The following is a 16,968-nucleotide window of genomic DNA, read 5'->3' as shown; positions in this document are numbered from 1 at the left end:
CATTAACTTTTGTCAATGTTAAAAAAAAACAAGAATATTAGTACATTATATATATCTCGCCACCAGCTGATGAAGCTTCTGACTGAAGACATTTTATTGTTGTATGACAGTCTCACGAAGAGGATGGTCAGGGTTGTCTGTAATTTTCTTCATTTTATCAAGAATCCTTCGCAGCAACATCATTTCCAGAGGTTCAACAGTCCCTTTATCTTCTTTATCATCTTGCCAAGCCTTCTGGAGTCCCCATCTGATACCCCAACATATAATAGTAGAAGGGATTATACTCTCCACAATAGATTTATATAAGACATGCAAATTTTTTTTCAAACACTGAAAGATTTCATCTTCCTGAAGAAATACAATCAGTCTGTCCTTTCTTGTACGCAGCTTTACAGTCCTGCCTGTTGTCCAGGTGGACACCAAGATAAGTTTTCTTTTCCACCACCTTCAATTTCCCCATTATGGAAATAGAGTTTGATGTGATCCTTATGGTTTTTGTAATTATTTTAATAAAAAAAAAAAAAAAAACTTTTAACCTATTGGCAATTTCCCCAGCTGTTCATGTGACTAGATAGTATTTTAACTAATTTAATTATACATTTCTTAAGAAATTGCACCTTTGTTGTGGATTTGCTCCAAGTTACACTGGTTATTTAAATTGTCAAGACTGAACCACCTGTTTTGCATTTTTATTGTTTTGTTTTGTTTTTTTTAAATTAAATTACAGTTTTTCTTAACCTCAAAATACACACACACACAATAGCTGTTATGTGAAATGTTTGTTATTTCATTATAAATGAGTTAGAAAAACCTAGACCAAGGGACAGTGGTTATAGGTCTGTAGATAGATTAAATCAGTCCCCAATATTCAGGCCCCATACTGACGTAATCAGTATGGTGACTGATTAGATCCCCATACTGATTAGATCAGTACAAGGAATATTCTTTTTCTCCAGGAGAAAAACAATATTCATGTCAGATCTGATGTTTTTGAAGCATTTTAAAAGCAAATTCTCTATAAATGTTAAAACTGAATTCACAAATTTCTGTAAAAGTTTCATTTAGCCTCAATTAAAAGGCAGTCATTATTTGATTAAACATGCATTATTATTATTTTAAGCAATATCAAAAGACTGAATAAATATTTTATTATTATGCAATATTAATATTATATTCAGAAATAGTTTCTAAATACAATAAAAGACCATAATTTGAGACAACATAAACATCAGTGTTGGATAATTACCATTCTGTGATGTGATTACAGGACAGAGCAGCCCAGAGATAAATCAGAAAAATATACATTTCTGGTTTGACTTCATGGTTCACTGAAAAAGTCTAATAGTGAATTTAAGTCATAATGCTCAAGTATCTCCAGCATTGATGACACTTTTGTTCTCACATTCCTGCCCTTGAACTTGAATTTGTCAATAAGAAGATCAGTGATCATCCCTGCAAGAAAGATAAACACAGATCAAGTCAGTGCAATCCAAATGACTTCCAAAATTCCAATTTTCTTTAAAAATAACTTTCAGAGTGACTCCTAGACTTTACCGTAGAGCCTCTCAAGGCGTGCTGGCTGCTTCTTGTATTCCTCCAGAAGTTTGTCAGACTCGTCCAAGATGCTGCGGTATTCTGGGATTAGGAAATCAGCATTTCCCTCATGTACCTGAAGCTCCTTATGATTATAGAAAAAAGGAAGGAGAGTAAGGTCACACATGAGCCCTGAGACATTGTGTTCCCATTTAACCAAAACTTACTTTGAGAGCATCGATAAGCTGAACTTTCTTTTCCAACACTAACTGGTACTCCAGTTTCGGATGGATCATCTGGAGAGTGTGACTGACTGAATCGTCATTTATATCTGGAAGATACACAACAAATGGATTTATTTTCTCCTGTATATATCAATTTATCAGGGTGAAATTCAAATATACGCAGTAGACCTACCATAAGAAATATTTAGATTTATTTTCTTTTTGGTCGCCTCTTTAGACAGAACATCTCTGAGGATAGAGATGGTAGAAATATTGTCTGACTTAAAGTGACCCTCCCCTTTGCTGAAAAGATAAATCAGACAATTGAAAAAACATACCTAAAAGACACTGTAAAACCCAGGTGAAAATTTCAAATTTAGTTGTGCATTTTTAAAATTAACAACGAAACAAGGTTTTATGTTGTCAGCCTCCACATAAATAGAACTTTTAAGATAACAGTTGTGTGCTTAGATATTATTTTATCACTCAAATCAAAGCAGTTTTGTCTGTAAAATGCCAAATTACACTACAGCGAAAAGATGTTCATTATTATTTAATTTCAAGAAGTATTTGTGGAATGCAGAGAGAGAGCTTTTTTATTAATATTTTAACACTTGTTAATGGTTTTTATAAATATATTCTGCGACAACTGGTCTTTCAAGGACATTTGTGATTTTAATATGACACTCCTAAACAAAACTTGAGTTGTTTTTAGTATGTTCCTGAGTTTACCAGTATGTGGTTTCAATCTGTGTGCCGAGGAACGTGTTGTGGAAGTAGAAGGTCACACTTTCCCCTGCAGGCGTTTTTTCAGGCACCTCTGGCAAACAGAAAACCACCCAGGAATGAATTTCAGCAAAACTGAACTGCCCCACCAGACTGAGTTGGTTCATTGGCCTGAAACAGAAATGGACAGAGATCATCTGCAATGTAGCTGATATAACTGGAAGTTGACTTCTTACTAAATGTCTACTCATTACTGTATACCAGCTTTTTTATATTCAAGCAGTCAAATTGTTATTTGATTCTTACATAAAGCCCTTACCTGTCTGGGTCTATGCTGTGTGTCCGCTGGTGCAGAGAAAGCGGTTTGATCTGATACTGTCGAACCTGGCAGGTCTTGGGCTGCAGCCTGGGTGTGACGTAAGCCTGCAGAGTCCCATACTGTCCCTCAATGGATCTCACCTGATTGTGGATAAAACTGATTATTTATTTGCCGGATCTTATACAGAACAACATTTAAGCTCATCAAGTAGACAGAGAAGTGATTTTTTCCCCCCGGCATTCATATAAACCTACACAGAGACTTCGCTTTTGAAGAATTAACCAAGCAGTGATACAATAAAAAGTGAAATATCAACTATAATTAAAAATGTGTTGCAAAAGTATCCCTACACCTTTAAGCATTCTCATATTTTGTTGAGTTACAACCATAAACTTCAGTGTATTTAATTAGGATTTTACATGACCCAAGCAAAAATACTCCATAAATGTGAAGAACAAGAAAAATGATACCTACTATTTTACATTTTAAGTAATAAAAATATGTATTCAGCCTTTATTTAATCTTGGAAAAATTCATGCTGTTCTGTGAAAATCCCTAAGGTTTGTTAGCGCTCATTAGTGAACGAACAACATCATGGAAATCAAACTAAGAATCTGCGGAAAGACTTTCAAGTAGATGTTCACAGATGCTCTCTAACCAATGTAACTGAGCCTGAATTGTTTTCATGAAGAAGAATGGGGAAAAACATCAGTGTGTAGATGTGAAAGGCTGCTAAAGATCTATAGCTGTAATGGCAGTGACTAGATATTCTACAAAATATTGACCAAGAAGGGTTTCATATAGATGCACACCACTCTTCATCCATTTCTGGTTTTTGTTTTAAAAAAAACTGCATAAGCTTCTTTCCATGGCAAAATCATCCACTGCTTTGTGTTATCCTACAACAGTGTGGTGTTGCAATGTTAGAAAAAAAAATATAGGAAGGTTTCAGGGTTAATAATGCCTTTGCAAACCACTGTACAAACCTAAGAGTTCCATTAGCGGTGAGTTATAATGAGGAAAATCCTACATGCCTTCACTCAACGTTGATTTAATGGTTACCTTAAGATCAAGTCTGGTTGTATTAGCTTGACATCTGTACGTGGCCAGGAGGTAGTTTCCATTAGGTTGCTGGAAACACATATTCAGTCAGAGCTGTAAGAGCACAGCAGGTTATTCATGCTTCATGTATACAGACTGATTTATAAAGCTCACCTGTGAGTCGCATTCACTGTGACTGACAACGGCTGAGTTCTTGTCTACATCCAGCAGGTCTATGGGGACATCACTCTGAGAAAAATGAAGACTCAAATTAAAGTTACATTCTTCCTTCTTAAATAATATGATTAAAAATAAAGTATGTAATTTGTATCAGCAGCAAATAACTGCTCCAGATACCTGTAAGAGTAGGTTATCGATGGCCGTCGGCACTTCCAGAGTGAGACTGTAGCTGGCGTCATCCTGGCAAAGCGTGAACTTGTCATTGATGCTGAAAACAGGTACAGCAGAGACGGCCGTGCTGGACTGACTGGACTGTTGGTATTGCTCACGCCCCTGAAGAACTTTAACCTGCAACTGCTCGAGCTCTGCACTAAAAGACAATGATATAACTCAGAAACAAATTTGTTCTGAAATTCAAATTTAATTGAAATGCAGAAGGTAAAATGAGAAGTTCAGACAAATGAATAATTGTGCTCATACCTGAGTGCTTCTATTTTAGACTGGGTCTCCTTGCTCATCTTGATCTCGTCTCCTTGTACAGCCTCGGCCCTCTGGGGTTCAGAGGTCAGGCCAGTCACCCAGCCTGAAGATATAATCCACATTCAAGGATACAACTATTAGAAAAATCTAAGTCTGAGATCATTTTTATAATTTCTTTCATTTCTAAAGGTAAATCACATCTCTTAACCTGTATAGGTGGCAGTTAAGACCTCATCATATGACTCTTTCCCCACACAGCCCCCTTGGATGGAGGTCACACTCTCTGTCAACACCTGAAAGGAGAAGAAATGTTATCTTAATTAAGAAACCAGCCAACATGTGGAGGCAATCTGCTCATAAATATAGGCTGGACTGGCAAGTTTTTATAGTATTTCCCTGCAAGCATACATGATGGAACACTATACTGGGAGTGAATGTATGCATTAATTCAAATGTCATCAACAGCTGTAGGATTGAAAGCTAAACCAATAAAACATATTAGCAACATGTACCTGACCTATAATGTGGTCAATTAGCATTTAATTGTGATAACTGTTTGCCACTATTAATGAAGAAAATCTAACTAGAACAGGTAAAGACAAACTCTCACATGTTCAAAGCGTAACGAAGGCTCTCTGGAGCTGTCAAAACCATAGACTTCTACTGCCCCATCGTCCCTGCCCACCAGGATGTCATTCACACCATCGCCAATGATGTCATAAGTGTCAATGCAAAGAATTCCTGATGGACGAAAGAAAAGAGTTTTGGTGCTTTGAGAGTCGTCCAAAACTACAAGAATAGTCCACAATGGGTCATGACGTGAATTTTTTTAAATGAAATACTTACAAAACATTGTGCACAATATCAGTTTAGAAGTTTACATACTCTAATAATTGCCTCATATATTAATTTGGAAAATTAAACTGAAAAACAAAATCTGGGTGAACTAGTTTCAATGTATTGCAAATTTCCCATAATCCACACAAAATTCAAATATAGACAGGCTTTGAACTTAACTCCCACATCTCCATTAATATCTGGTTAAATGTCCATCAGCAAGATGCATTCAGGTGCATTTTTGACCTCCTTGTTAGAATGGCAAGGTTTAGATTTGAGTATTGAAATTGGCTGTTTATCTGGCACAGACTCAGATTCAAAGTATTTTTGCATGTATTATTGTGCAATTAATTTACCAATACCCAGCTGGAAAAAAAAGCCCTCAGCATGATGCTACCACCACCATGCCTGGAAGCTGGTACAGTGTTATGTTTGAAAGCTTTGTTGCACTGTTATGCCAACCACTTATAGTTCATGGAAGTCTTGAGCCTTCATGCTTCCTAGTTGTTCCTAAATATCCTGAAACCAAACACATCGAAACTGATTTTAAAATAAACGAAGCAGGAAAGAATTAAGATTCAACCATGGTAAAAATGTACTGGCAACGTTTAAAACCTGACACAAAGCTTCCTTCCAAGAAGGATGGTGAATAAATTATCTGGCCAAAATTATGCCAGTGACTTACTGCTGACTGGAAAAAAACATGCTAAGGGAAACTTAACGAAAAATTACAGAAAGTTTGTGTATATACTTGTGTGTGCATGTCTAACTTTAAACATTTGTGGATTAGAGAAAATTCACAATAAATCCAAATTATTTCACCTAATTCTTCTTTTTAAAACTTACTGAAGCTGCATGGAAAATGAACAGTTGAAATCAATAATTAAAAATCCTAAATTAACATGGATATCATGCCAATAATTGGTGTATGTTTAACTTTTGATCAGCTCTATTTTGAACCATACCTCCTTTTCTTTTTTCATTTTCAATCTCCCATTTGGTTGCAGCATCACAGTCACCAATCTGAACCAGTCCAATTTTTCCATCAGTGGTTCCATAAAGGACTTCCTCTCCTGAAGAAAAACATAGCGTTTAAATGAAACCGTGGGAGGATTTATAATTTAAATAAACTAAAGACAAGAAGCTGACTTGCCTCCATCTTTATTAAAAAGTTCCAGAACAGATGGAGGGCTGGGAACTTCAATATCATAAGATAGTTCAGATCCCTGAAGTTAGAGTTAGAGTAAATCACTGAAGAGAAACCTCATTAGTGAAGGAACAGCCAATGGGTAGAGCAAAAGAGTTTAAAACTGATCATTTATTTGAATGAAAATAATTTTAAATCTAGATTAGCCATAGGTATGACAACATGAAAGTATCCAGTTAAACAATTTTGTATTTAAGTGTGAGTTCGAGTTACCTGCAAGACTCTGATTACTCGATCTTGGCAAGCTAACACAGGGATGAGGTGAGGAAGCTTTTCTGAGGATAAGCATGTGATGTCATTAATTTTGTCTCCAGAAAGGAAGTAGTCTTGGTCCTTGCAGTCACAGTAGTGGTTGTAGATGTAACTTGCACACACAAAAAGGTCAGCACCTGAGACATGCCTAGGAAAAAACATTGTCATTATCATTCACACAGGTTAAAGTCACAACATACCATAAAAGTCAAGGAAACAGAATAAGAAGTAATAAAAGGTAGAGGTTCCTACAAGGCATTAATGCTCTCCGTGAGGTTGGCCTCAAAGATCAGGAACTGTTTTCCTTTCTTAGTGAATCCTCGAACCTGAGAACCAGAACAGACAAAGATCTTCTCCTGGGGAGTTCCCACTGCACCTCCAAGGTCCATTCTGGCTACCTTTGCTCCAGGGAGCGTTTTAAACACAGGCTGAAACAGACAGTCATATGTCTTTACAGTAAAACATGTCTCTTCAGAATTCAACAACAGCTGGATTATATAAAAATAAGCTCACCACAGCTTCTCCCTTTTTCATCCCAAAGCATGTAACTACACCATCATGATCAGCAATGGCAACCTGAAAAAGAACAAGACAAAAACCAAACCAAAAACATGAACTCTTTTATTTGAGTCCACCTCAACAAACCAAATTTTCTGTCATAAAGACTGAATAAATGCTGAGCTGAGGTTCATTTACATAGCACATTTCAGAGGCTTCTAAAGTTGATAGAAAGCATAAAAGAGCACAATAAAAATAATGATTTGTTGAGAAAATGTTAGTCAAGTCACTTGACATTTACCTAAGAAGAGCCCACACATCCTGGACACAGGACAGCATAACAGAGTGCTGTCAGAATTAAAATCTCTCCCCAGGCTGTCCTTCAGATGAACAATTCCCAATGAGGGTGCACAGTTCGATACAATGCTTACTAATTGAACTATGTCTTTCTCTTCTGCATGAACAGAAGATATATATAGCTTCTGTTCATACATAAATATATATATATATATATATATATATATATATATATATATATATATATATATATATATATATATATATAAAAAGAATTCCCTTCTCACCCACCGCGGGTGGTTCTTATCCTCTGAGCTCGGGTCCTCTACCAGAGGCCGGAGCTTGAGGTTCTGCGCAGTATCTTGGCTGTGCCAAGAACTGCACATTTCTGGACTGAGATGTCTGATGTTGTTCCTGGGATCTGTTGTAGCCACTGCTCCAGTTTGGGGGTTACTGCCCCGAGGGCCCCGATGACCACAGGCACCACTGTGGTCTTCACCTTCCAGGCCCTCTCCAGTTCCTCCCTGAGGCCCTGGTATTTCTCCAGTTTCTCGTGCTCCTTTTTCCTGATGTTGCAATCACTTGGTATTGCTACATCTACCACAAAGGCTTTCCTCTGATGTTTATCCACTACGACAATGTCTGGTTGGTTCGCCATTACCATTTTGTCTGTCTGGATCTGGAAGTCCCACAGGATCTTAGCTCTGGCGTTCTCCACCACCTTTGGGGTGTTTCCCACTTTGATCTCGGGGTTTCCAGTCCATATTCTGCACAGATGTTTCTGTACACTATGCCTGCCACTTGGTTATGTCGCTCCATGTACGCTTTCCCTGCCAGTATCTTGCACCCTGCTGTGATGTGCTGGACTGTCTAAGGGGCCTCCTTGCACAACCTACACCTTGGGTCTTGTCTGGTGTGGTAGATCTGGGCCTCTATTGCTCTGGTGTTTAGGGCCTATATATATATATATATATATATATATATATATATATATATATATATATATATATATATATATATATATATATATATATATATATCATTTCCTGTTCTTTTAGTGAAGTATCGGTGTCCGTTTTGTATTTCTTATCTTTTTTTTTGAGGACCAAACTCCAAATCCAGTGTACTTTACAATGTGTAGTGCATCATTGTAGCATATTGTGTTCAAATTTCTGATCTATGCATCGGAAATTTGCATAGATCGTTTTTTTCAAGGATTAAGGGATCATGTTAATTACTTCTATGTATTAATGGTTTACATATGGCAACAACATCTTAAAGAGATCAGTGTCACTTTTCTTCACAGGAGACAACTTGACTTACAAAACTGCACACACCAAAAGTAAGCCTGCCAAAGTCCAAATAAATCTTATATTATTAATGTTACTTTTTATTAAATAAATATAACTAACTAAATGGATTAAAACTCGGTCACATTTAAAGGGAAACTGTTTTTTAAGGTTTCTAATTACATGTGGCAGTGGTCTTCGGTAATAATACCTTTTGGGTTGTTTTTTTTCCCAACGCTGGAAGTAACCTCATAGTTTTCTGGGATGTCACACCAACCTAGAGCAGACATGCAACATAACATTGATTAATTTTAGTTCAGCAGCAACTAAAACTACTCTAAATCAAGCAAGGCAAAAACAGCGTCAAATAAATGGTGTTACCTGGGTATAATCGAGTCTATGTAGGTGGAGCTCCATCTTCTTTTAATTTCAGTCTTTTAGATAATGTCCCAGCTACGTTTTGCGACCAAGAAAACTGTCTGCTTGCTTGACTCCTAAAGATTGTTCAGATTGCTTCTTTCAAGCTGAGTACCAAGAGAACGAAGGAGCCATTCAAGGCTGGGATTACTTTCAGCGAAGAGATTAGCTCGACGTGCTAACGTTAGCTAGCAAGCTAATTGACTAACACGATTAAATCAGCCGCCATCTGTCTCCGTCAGTGAGCACAAACTAATTATAAAGACACAGAATGAACAACATAAAAAACCGAAGATAAAAATTGTCTCTGCTTGCAATAAATGTGAGATTAGGCCCCGTCTAACGACAAAAATGTAAGATAAATCTTCCACGGCGAACTGTATAATCAAACTCCCGTTGCCACGGCAACATTGACTTCCTTTCTCCAAGCTACGATTTCATTGGATAAAAGCAGAGCGGGGAGATTGACACCGAATGCTGATTGGTTGCAGTGCCTTACGTTTGAATCCAGCTTTCACATGTCACTTTGGCGTAGGGGTTTCGTAGCATCAAGACCTTAATCATATGTACGTTGAACATCCGTACAACTAAAGTTAAAATTGAGCAGTCTAATCTAAGTCATTTTTAATTCAAACTTTTTTGACATGAGGACAGAAAAGTCTTGACTCCTGCTGACTGGCCAAAAATCCTCTTTTCAAATCCAAGAAAACTAATTAAGAAATTAATCTCATGTGAAAATCAAGAGTTTGAATACATAATTTAGGAACACGGAAGCCTCGTTGCTTTATATCAAGAGATAAATATTCAAATTCGGGGATAAGAGGAAATTTTAGATATTCTTGCTGCCCTCTGCTGACAAAATGGATGCATATTTCATTTGCCAGCAGCGATTGGCTCAAGTCTGCTCAACCACCAACCCCTGGTATAATGACCATGCATCTGTATTGGTTAGGCACTAAACTGACCTGACCAAAATCATAGTAAATCTATGCTGAGAGAGGAAAGCCAACAATGCCAATACAGAAATCAAGGCTTCCTTAACTCCTCAGTTAATTCTGCAACAATTCAGCTTTTTGTTCTAAAGTACTGTGCAATATTAAATATTTTTGAAAACTTGAATGTTGGGTTTTATTGGGTGCAGGTTATGACAATCAGAATTAATAGAATTAAAATATAGTGAAATTAATCTACATAATAGATGAGTAACATTTTGGATTAGAAGGGAAAAGATTTTTCAATATTTTAATTTACTGGAAAACAAACTGCATATCCTATGTACAGAAATTCTTAGAATAAGAAATGCAGTGCGTTTTTTTTTTGGTCACTGATTAAAATCTCTTAGTCATTAAGTTGAGAAGTTAATGCAATTCAAAATAGTTCATATTTTAGAGATTTTATTTAAGAGATAACTTTATTCTTGTCATAAAAATGTGGTGTCTCCTTCGGTATAGAAGCACATAAAATATAAAGAAAAGCAGGAATTGAGGAGGAAACCTACTGCAACATCATTGAGTTAAAAAAGTTCAGAGCTGTGATAAAAACTGAGAAACAATGTAAGGATGACATGCATTGTGCAAATTATATTATACATAACTCTGACAGCAAAAACTGTGGTACCATAAAATATTTTTAAAAATACAGCAGATATCTTCTCAGCTACACATCCATCAGACAATCTAGTAAAATAATTATGGATGTTAATGAAACTTATTTAGAAGGAAAATGAAGGTGAGGCATTCAGACGTTTCATAATTAACAAAAAACATTTCATCAATAAAAACATATTCATGCTTCAAGTCTCTATAATCTTAGAATGTTATTGTTCCATCACAGAATAAACATTTTTATAAATAAATAATGGCATGAAAGAAAATAAACCTGCCAAAACATGCAGAGTACAGCTGATATCTGCTGTATTCTGATCAGCCAACAAAAACAGAAATATCACTATCAGATTTCAGTGCTTTACAGGCTTGTCTTCAAAATAGAGGTAAAAAAAAAGGGAGGTCTGACAGTAAAGTTGACATTCAAAAAAAGGTTTCTTCCACTGATGGCAATGTCTGTCCCCTTCATAATTTAAAGTCACATCGCAAATGGCTGAAAAACTAAAATGGAACAACATCTAGTCTAATCAGACCCCTGTGGGGGAGAGGCGGCTGATAAAGGCGATGCTGCTGAGGCACATCCTCCTCAAAAAAGCTGGACATGAAGGCTTCATGATGAAGTGCTCCAGAAGAATTCGTAGCTCAGTGAACAAAGTGCTACAGAGGAAAAACCATGTTAGAATAAAAATCTGAAATGTGTCACTACAAAAAAACAAATGACTAAATATTCCTCCAGTTAAGATTGGTGGTATATTTATTTACATTGCAAAGCAGCTCAGACACCTTCAAAAAAATATTGTGTTTTTCTGCTATAAATGTGGTGACAGAGATGTGATGATACAGCCTTTTTTGTGACCGGGCCATAATTGAGTTGACCAAGGATTTCACTCTATGCCAGAGTATTCTAGACACTAATGACACCATCGACACAAACATTCCCTAAAGTGGGTCATTAACTGGACAGTGATCTCAAATGCACCTGCAAATCTACCTAAAACCCTTAAAAAGTAATTAATCAATTTGCTGCTACTTGTTGTTGTAAAATGCTGAGGTGGAACCTAAAGAGAATTGTGCTAAGAAAAAGTTATATAAAGTTATATAAAGCCTGCCAAAGTTCAAATAAATCTTATATTATTAATGTTACTTTTTATTAAATAAATGTAACTAACTAAATGGATTAAAACTTAAATGGATTAAAAGTTATATAAAAGTTATATAAAGAAGACAGAGTCATAATAAAGTGACACACTTAAAAAGTTAAAAAAAAAACTCACTAAGTTATTGTTGATAAAGTTTGTTATGCGACCTATAAAATATTTCTAAATATTTAATTCCCACCACATATAAGTTAGAATCACACAAACTATATGCAGAGAAGAAATAATCCAATACTGAATTTAAAACAAACACTCTGTATGAACTGTTTGCAATATGCATAAATGTTATTTGCATATTTAAAAAGTTTTGGTAAGAAAGGGTACATAAAATTTACATTTGTCCATAACCTATGGAAGATAGCAGAAATAAATTCACCCTATGCACATAAAAAACACATTTTGATATTTCTTTTGATATAAAACAGAACAACATCTATTTAACACCTTACCGGCAGTAAGGGTTTCTTCTGGATGTGTAGCGCAGTGTGAGGAAGCGGTAGTAGATAAAAGGCAGCAACAAGCTTCCCTGACCACTGTTGAAGACACAATTAACTTCAATCACAAGTTTTACACAAGTATGTAAGGATTTATTGTGTCACTTATTTTGAAAAATACCTTACTGTGATTAAAAATTTTGATTTATTTTACAATAAGTTCTACTTAATGATGTCTTGGAACCTCCAAAAGTGACTGTTGTCAAGATTGTTACTTGTACTATTTCAATCATTGTTGGTTCCTGAAGAATACAAATTAATACAAAAAAATTTCAGAATCTGAATAAATGCAGTTGCTGTGTCCATCTTTATGACAAATCACTCTGATGTACTGTAAGAGCACGGAGCAATATTGTATTTTTGTTTGTGGGGCTTTGATTGCAGCGACATGCAGTCAGAGTTACAGCTCCCTTCAAAAAGATTAAATTCAAAACTAGCAGGTCATAAAACTTAAACATGTTCACAACATGTCATCTTGAGGAACTTTACAATAAAATAAGAAATTTTAATCATATATATATTTTATGTGTGAATATGTTCGTCTTAAAACTCAAAATCTGAATGGACTCATAAATAAACCATAAATATATTGCGCAACAGTGCATTTCCTACCTAAACTGCAATTATAACCAACAGGAACCTGGTATAATGTGATACAGTCTGACATATCACGCGAAATATTTATACATATGACTAAAATCAGGTTTTGCTTTGTCTTATGGCGACAATAACATCAGTTAAGTTGGAAACATACCTGAAGAGCATGAAAACAGTAGCCGGCATTAAGAATATTTCATTGCAAGCAATAAACTTCAGGATGTTCTGCTGATTGGCTGTTAGTCGGTCCAGGAGATTTCTGATGAACATCAGGCTGCCTGGACCCACAGACTGCAGTAATAAGAAACAAAAGTCAAGCACTGTTGACAAAGCTGTGCAGCAATTATTGGGCACAGAGTTTACCTTGAGTAAATACAAAACCAATCACAATTCTAGTTATTACTTAGTATTAGACATTTTATGAAATTTGCATCTCCAAACAACGGCTGCTTGGATAGACATAAATAACTCGATTTGACTGCTTCTAATAGCCCATTTCAGCATTCTAGTGTTTGGAAAAAACATTTTTAGTCATATTAATGATATATACTCACATCAAGAACTTTCTTTGTGTAGGTGGTTGCATGAAGTAAAGAAAACAAGAAAACTGGAAAGATGCTCACTGAACACAAAGTTAAGGATCAAACTACAGCTCCTCAGATCACTCAGGAATGTTAATAAATGTAATAAATATAGTGATGTGATATGCTAAAATGGCTTAGATTAATGCAAAATGAACACCTCATGGCAATTACTAAAAATGTAACACTAAAAGAACATAATGTTGGAAACCTGATATGAAAACCATGTGAATGAAGGATACTTGTGATGGGGTAAGAGTTGACCAGGATTAGAGAGTATAGCAGGTAATGACAGCTGTCCTCTTGCAGAGCTTGGGCCAAAAACGCTCTGCTGAGCTGAAAGCGTGGAAGTCTCTGGTGTAAACGTAGCGCGCTGGTGAGGGCATTAGCTAACAAGGCTCTTTGATAAAAGTTTGCTGCTGCATGAGGCCTGAAATCACAAAAAGAGACGTAAAAGTGTTTTAGTGATGCTGGCTTTGTGCTGAAATTGCTGAACTGTGATATAAAGCAACAAGGTGTACTCACCCCAGAATAGGCAGAATAAACATTACAGAGCAGTAGACTGTGAAGAGACGGGAAAGCCACATCGCTGTTTCCAGCTTACTGCTCATTAAGAATTGCTGTGGAGAATAAACATATGCATGACTTTAAAATAAACACGTCTGAGATGACCACTGAACGTAAGATGAATTAATCTCAAAAGAGTAAGAATCCCTTTATTGTCCTTGTTCAAGAAAGTACAACTTTTTTTAAAACAAAAAGGCTATAAAGCAAAAATCAGAAGAATTTATGAACAGTTTGCATTGTTACAGGTTTCAGTTTGTATCATCACCAGCTTTAGGGATTTATTCAAATCAGCTTATTGCCCCAGATGGGAAACTTCATAAAAAAAAAGTCTTCCAGAAGAAGCAGTGCAACAATCCACATAACACAAAAGCACAAATGTATCAAAAATAAACTAAAAGAATAATACGATCACATATTTATAGAAAACTTTTGCACAGGGAACAAAGGAATTTTTGACCCTATTGGTCCTTACTAACTTTCCTCTGTATAAACAGCTATTAGTGCTTTTAATATTTAGTGAGAGGCTTTCAACTTTCATTTCTTATCACAATAACTCTTCTTTGGATTTGAGGGGTACTGTGATAAAGAATACTGCACCATGCCACTTACCAGAATGTATTAATTGGCCAATTATCTCTTCATAAGACTCGTTCTGTACATGGGTCAGTACATGTGCATGTATTCATTTTAATGATCATATTTTGTGCAATTGTGGCTCTGCTGTAGAAGAGTTTGATTGTACAGCAAAACTTAGATGTTGCTTTAGTATTCTTAAAATTATCAATCACTGTTCTAAGGGTGGATTTGTTTAAACATCGTTTCTACCAAAAGCTTCTTTCAATAAGTCCTTCAGCATTTGATTATTACAAAGACACTTAAGAAAAAGGAAAATGATCTATGACAATAAAAGTAAACTACAAAAGAAGAACAGTAATAGGGAAATAAAAGCTCCTTTTAACTCTCCATAATTAAGTCACTAACTTAACCAACATCTAACTTGGATCTGCAATAGATGTCCAATGCCTGGCCATCTGACAGTTATCCATTTCTTTCAGCAAGATAGCCTGGCAAATTTAGTCCAACACAACTATGGTTTATTTACCTGCAGTTGGGCAGGTCTCCTTTTTTTTTTTTTAAATCAACCCGATAATCTGTACCTTACATACCAAACAGTCAATTTGACCTATGACAGCATGTTTTCCTATCGCACACAAAAAAACTTGGATTTAATTAAAAATTGGAAAGCCATGGTCTTTTAGGATGCAACCACAAAGTTTAATCTAGAACAGAAGGCAGCTGAACGTACATTTAGTTGTCGCTTTAAGGAAGAATATCATATTGTACAGCAGCAAATGTCACAGATTGGCTGAATAAAAGTACTATTGCAGGTTAATTCACTGACATTTATTACAATCAGAGAAGGCATAGATAGACTGTTTTGACATTTCATAACAAGACCTAAAACATATTTAGAGTTAAAACAATCTTTTCTTACTTTGGTCAAAATACTTTTGTGTTTTCAGTGTAACTTAAACTACCCCAGTATTTCAGTTATTATGCAATGATCTTAATTCTAAAATGGCAAAAAAGAGGAAGAGATTAGAACCAACCAACTCACCACAGGCCCCAGCTGGGGAGGAGGGTTTGCCTGGTTATTGTCTGCCATATTTCAGTGTAAGGTTGCTCTACTGAAAAAAAAAAAAAAAATAAAAATAAATAAATATACATAAAGAAATTCCTTGGAATTAAAACGTGACATTGACAATTATTAATTACCATTTTTTTTATTGAGCTCATATTTTATATGACCATAGACGCTGCTTCAGTATTCTTAAAATTATCAATAATTATAAATCACAAATGGTAATTTATTTTATACACTGTTAAATATAATTCAATTAAAAGTGACAGCATGTAAAAAATGAACACACACATATCTGCGGAGCAGATACCGAAAGGAAAGGCTATTTGTGGTAATCACCAGGACATATGTAAGAACTAATTGCTAATTGCGTTTGATATGCCCAGAGGATGTGCTACCGAGCTAGCCGGCCGTTAGCTAGATAGTTTCAATACCAAAGGTATGAATGAAAAAAGCACAAAAATACACCCTCTGAAAATAAAATCTACCAACAGTGAATACCCATTTATCATCTGTAGCTAACATTAGCAGAAGATGGTCTAGAATATTCCGTTGGCTTCGTTCTAAGGTTTCAGCTAAAGCTAGGCACCTAGCATCAACTTATAACCAGCAGTCACGTTACTCTCACTAGGAAATATTTTTAAGCTGCCCGAGATATTCCAACATGTTTGGATGGAGCTTAAAAATATATTTTCGATCTTACATGTGGATCTAATAAAGCCGGTCACAGCGTCGAATATTTCCGTGTCATGCAAATCTACGCTTGTCACTCCTGTGTAGTAAATGATCAGCTGACCTTTTGAAATGATAAAGCAGAGCCACGTCTCGCGATATCTTAGTGTCGCGTAGGTAATTTCAGGATTCAGTAATTCACAGGACATTGCCCTCTGGTGGTGAACTCTATTACTAACCAACGCGATCACAGAGTTAATAACGCCGGTTCATCTTCAAAATAAAAAATCATATTACCTAAAGAATATCTGCTTATTGTATAATTCTGTTAAGAAACGATACTCAAACAGGTTG

General features: G+C 35.8%; 2 protein-coding genes across 3 annotated transcripts; both read right to left on the bottom strand.

Annotated features, from left to right (window-relative positions):
• Positions 1-167: 167 nt before the first annotated feature.
• LOC129360246 (Bardet-Biedl syndrome 7 protein-like) lies at positions 168-9,689 on the bottom strand. 2 transcript variants are annotated; one of them, XR_008605990.1, is made up of 20 exons: positions 9,265-9,689; positions 9,095-9,160; positions 7,313-7,375; positions 7,052-7,227; positions 6,761-6,947; positions 6,494-6,566; positions 6,306-6,413; positions 5,114-5,244; positions 4,712-4,796; positions 4,504-4,606; positions 4,201-4,393; positions 4,018-4,092; positions 3,865-3,933; positions 2,803-2,942; positions 2,490-2,654; positions 1,951-2,060; positions 1,761-1,864; positions 1,555-1,678; positions 1,247-1,452; positions 168-247 (listed from the first exon to the last, which is right to left on the bottom strand). XR_008605990.1 is itself a non-coding variant. In XM_055030347.1 (19 exons), exons 1-19 carry the CDS (start codon positions 9,298-9,300, stop codon positions 1,319-1,321), a joined length of 2,142 nt encoding a protein of 713 aa, XP_054886322.1. In that variant the 5' UTR covers positions 9,301-9,689; the 3' UTR covers positions 557-1,318. The 2 variants fall into 2 exon arrangements, 1 of the variants encoding a protein (XP_054886322.1); XM_055030347.1 differs by lacking the exon at positions 168-247 and having other exon boundaries at positions 557-1,452.
• Positions 9,690-10,677: 988 nt separating this feature from the next.
• LOC129360258 (transmembrane protein 33-like) lies at positions 10,678-16,738 on the bottom strand. Its single transcript, XM_055030360.1, has 8 exons — positions 16,646-16,738; positions 15,919-15,988; positions 14,259-14,353; positions 13,976-14,163; positions 13,707-13,774; positions 13,310-13,443; positions 12,511-12,594; positions 10,678-11,561 (listed from the first exon to the last, which is right to left on the bottom strand). The coding sequence occupies exons 2-8, from the start codon at positions 15,964-15,966 to the stop codon at positions 11,432-11,434; spliced, it is 747 nt and encodes a 248-aa protein (XP_054886335.1). The 5' UTR covers positions 15,967-15,988; positions 16,646-16,738; the 3' UTR covers positions 10,678-11,431.
• Positions 16,739-16,968: the final 230 nt, after the last annotated feature.

The sequence above is a fragment of the Poeciliopsis prolifica genome, unplaced genomic scaffold (assembly GCF_027474105.1).
Source record: "Poeciliopsis prolifica strain line A6 unplaced genomic scaffold, Auburn_PproV2 SCAFFOLD006, whole genome shotgun sequence".
In the NCBI taxonomy this organism is placed as follows: domain Eukaryota; kingdom Metazoa; phylum Chordata; class Actinopteri; order Cyprinodontiformes; family Poeciliidae; genus Poeciliopsis; species Poeciliopsis prolifica.
The sequence above is the reverse complement of the archived record's forward strand: the minus strand, read 5'-3'. Positions and strand labels throughout refer to the sequence as shown.